Source organism: Aplysia californica, unplaced genomic scaffold (genome assembly GCF_000002075.1).
Source record: "Aplysia californica isolate F4 #8 unplaced genomic scaffold, AplCal3.0 scaffold00412, whole genome shotgun sequence".
Lineage (NCBI taxonomy): Eukaryota > Metazoa > Mollusca > Gastropoda > Aplysiida > Aplysiidae > Aplysia > Aplysia californica.
In genome coordinates this window covers 347701-349098 of record NW_004797682.1, presented here as the reverse complement: position 1 = coordinate 349098, position 1398 = coordinate 347701, and the positions used below count along the sequence as shown (strand labels likewise).

General features: G+C 38.9%; 1 protein-coding gene across 1 annotated transcript in view; it reads right to left on the bottom strand.

The window, feature by feature from the left end:
* The window catches only part of LOC101846019 (transforming growth factor-beta-induced protein ig-h3), a gene marked incomplete at both ends in the record, with an annotated part of 18302 nt that overhangs the window by 10280 nt on the left and 6624 nt on the right, over nucleotides 1-1398 (bottom strand). Inside the window, 1 exon segment of the mRNA XM_013085832.1 lies at nucleotides 74-227. Within this exon segment, the coding sequence (XP_012941286.1) occupies nucleotides 74-227 (154 nt within the window).

Genomic DNA, 1398 nt, shown 5'->3' with positions numbered 1-1398 from the left:
ACAACAACAACAACAACCCAAAAACAAAACAAACAAAAAAACAAAACGAAGGACAAAAAAAAGCAGCACTCACGCCATAAGCGTATTTGTTGATCCGGATCTTCTGTCCGTCGTACAGGGTGACAAACTGCTGGTTCCTTTTCACAAAGTTACTGATGTTGAGTCGACCAGGAGCCGTGTGGTACTTGAGCAGCGGCAGAGAGTTCTCATCAGAGATCAGCTCTGTGCTATGAAACAGACATCAAAATTGGAAAGATAGAAAAAAGAACATTTATTCTTGAACTTCTATTTTGTATATTTTATGTCATCGTGAAAAAGGCGATAATCTTGAAGTACTACATCTCCTTTACGGTACTGAAAATGGCATCCTTATCCATAATAATAAACAGAACAAAGAAACTGGTATCCTTATCTATGATAAGAAGAACAAAGAAATCACTGATGAGAAAGACTTATAGCTGCAACATAACGTTGTCTTCAAATTTATCTTGACAATATTTCTTGTTTTAGTGTTTATTTGCTCATTTGTGAGCTCAACATCCAACTTAATCATAAATTGGACTAGAGTGTGTTGGTTACGGTCTTCATGGTTGCATGCAAAAGACGCGAGTTCAATTCCCAGGGGGGGGGGGGCATAACAATTCACAGAGTATCTCCGTCCTTTTGCTGAAATCACACTCAGATCACACCCAGCCTAGATTGGCCCAACCAGACATGGTCGGACCAGCCCAAAATATACCCTCGGAAAAAAGTAACTGTCCTTAGATTTCAGGCCTGATTTTGAAAAGGTTATAATCTCGCTACATTAATAATCCTGGTAAATTATTTTTAACTTATTCAAAGACGAAACGATTTGTAAGACTAGATATCTAGTTTTTGACCAAAACATCAATTTATACACAAACAACTCACGACAAGAAGACAGCCTCCAAAAAACAAACAAACAAACAAAAAAAACAAAAAAAACAAACAACGCAAAACGCGATTTAAGGAAAATTACATGTTTGCGTTAGAGCGTGATTATGGACTGTTATTTTTCTCCCAGGGTATAATAACAATATGTCATAATTAGACTGAGTCCTTGGGGGTGAAGAGAAAAACTTTGTAATATTTGAAGAAAATTGGTTATTTGTAAGGTGTGACACTTGGTCAGGTGTGCAGAGTGAGGTAGGAGGTAGGATAAGGGAAGGGAAGAAAACAAAGGTCGCTGTGCATATTTTAAAAAATAAATTTAGGTGTTTTTTACGCCCACATCGACACAGTTAAGGTCATTCAGGAGGTGCGCTTCGACCGTGCATGTCAGGGTCAACCCGGGCTGAGAGAGAGAGAGAGAGAGAGAGAGAGAGAGAGAGAGAGAGAGAGAGAGAGAGAGAGAGAGAGAGAGAGAGAGAGGGGGAA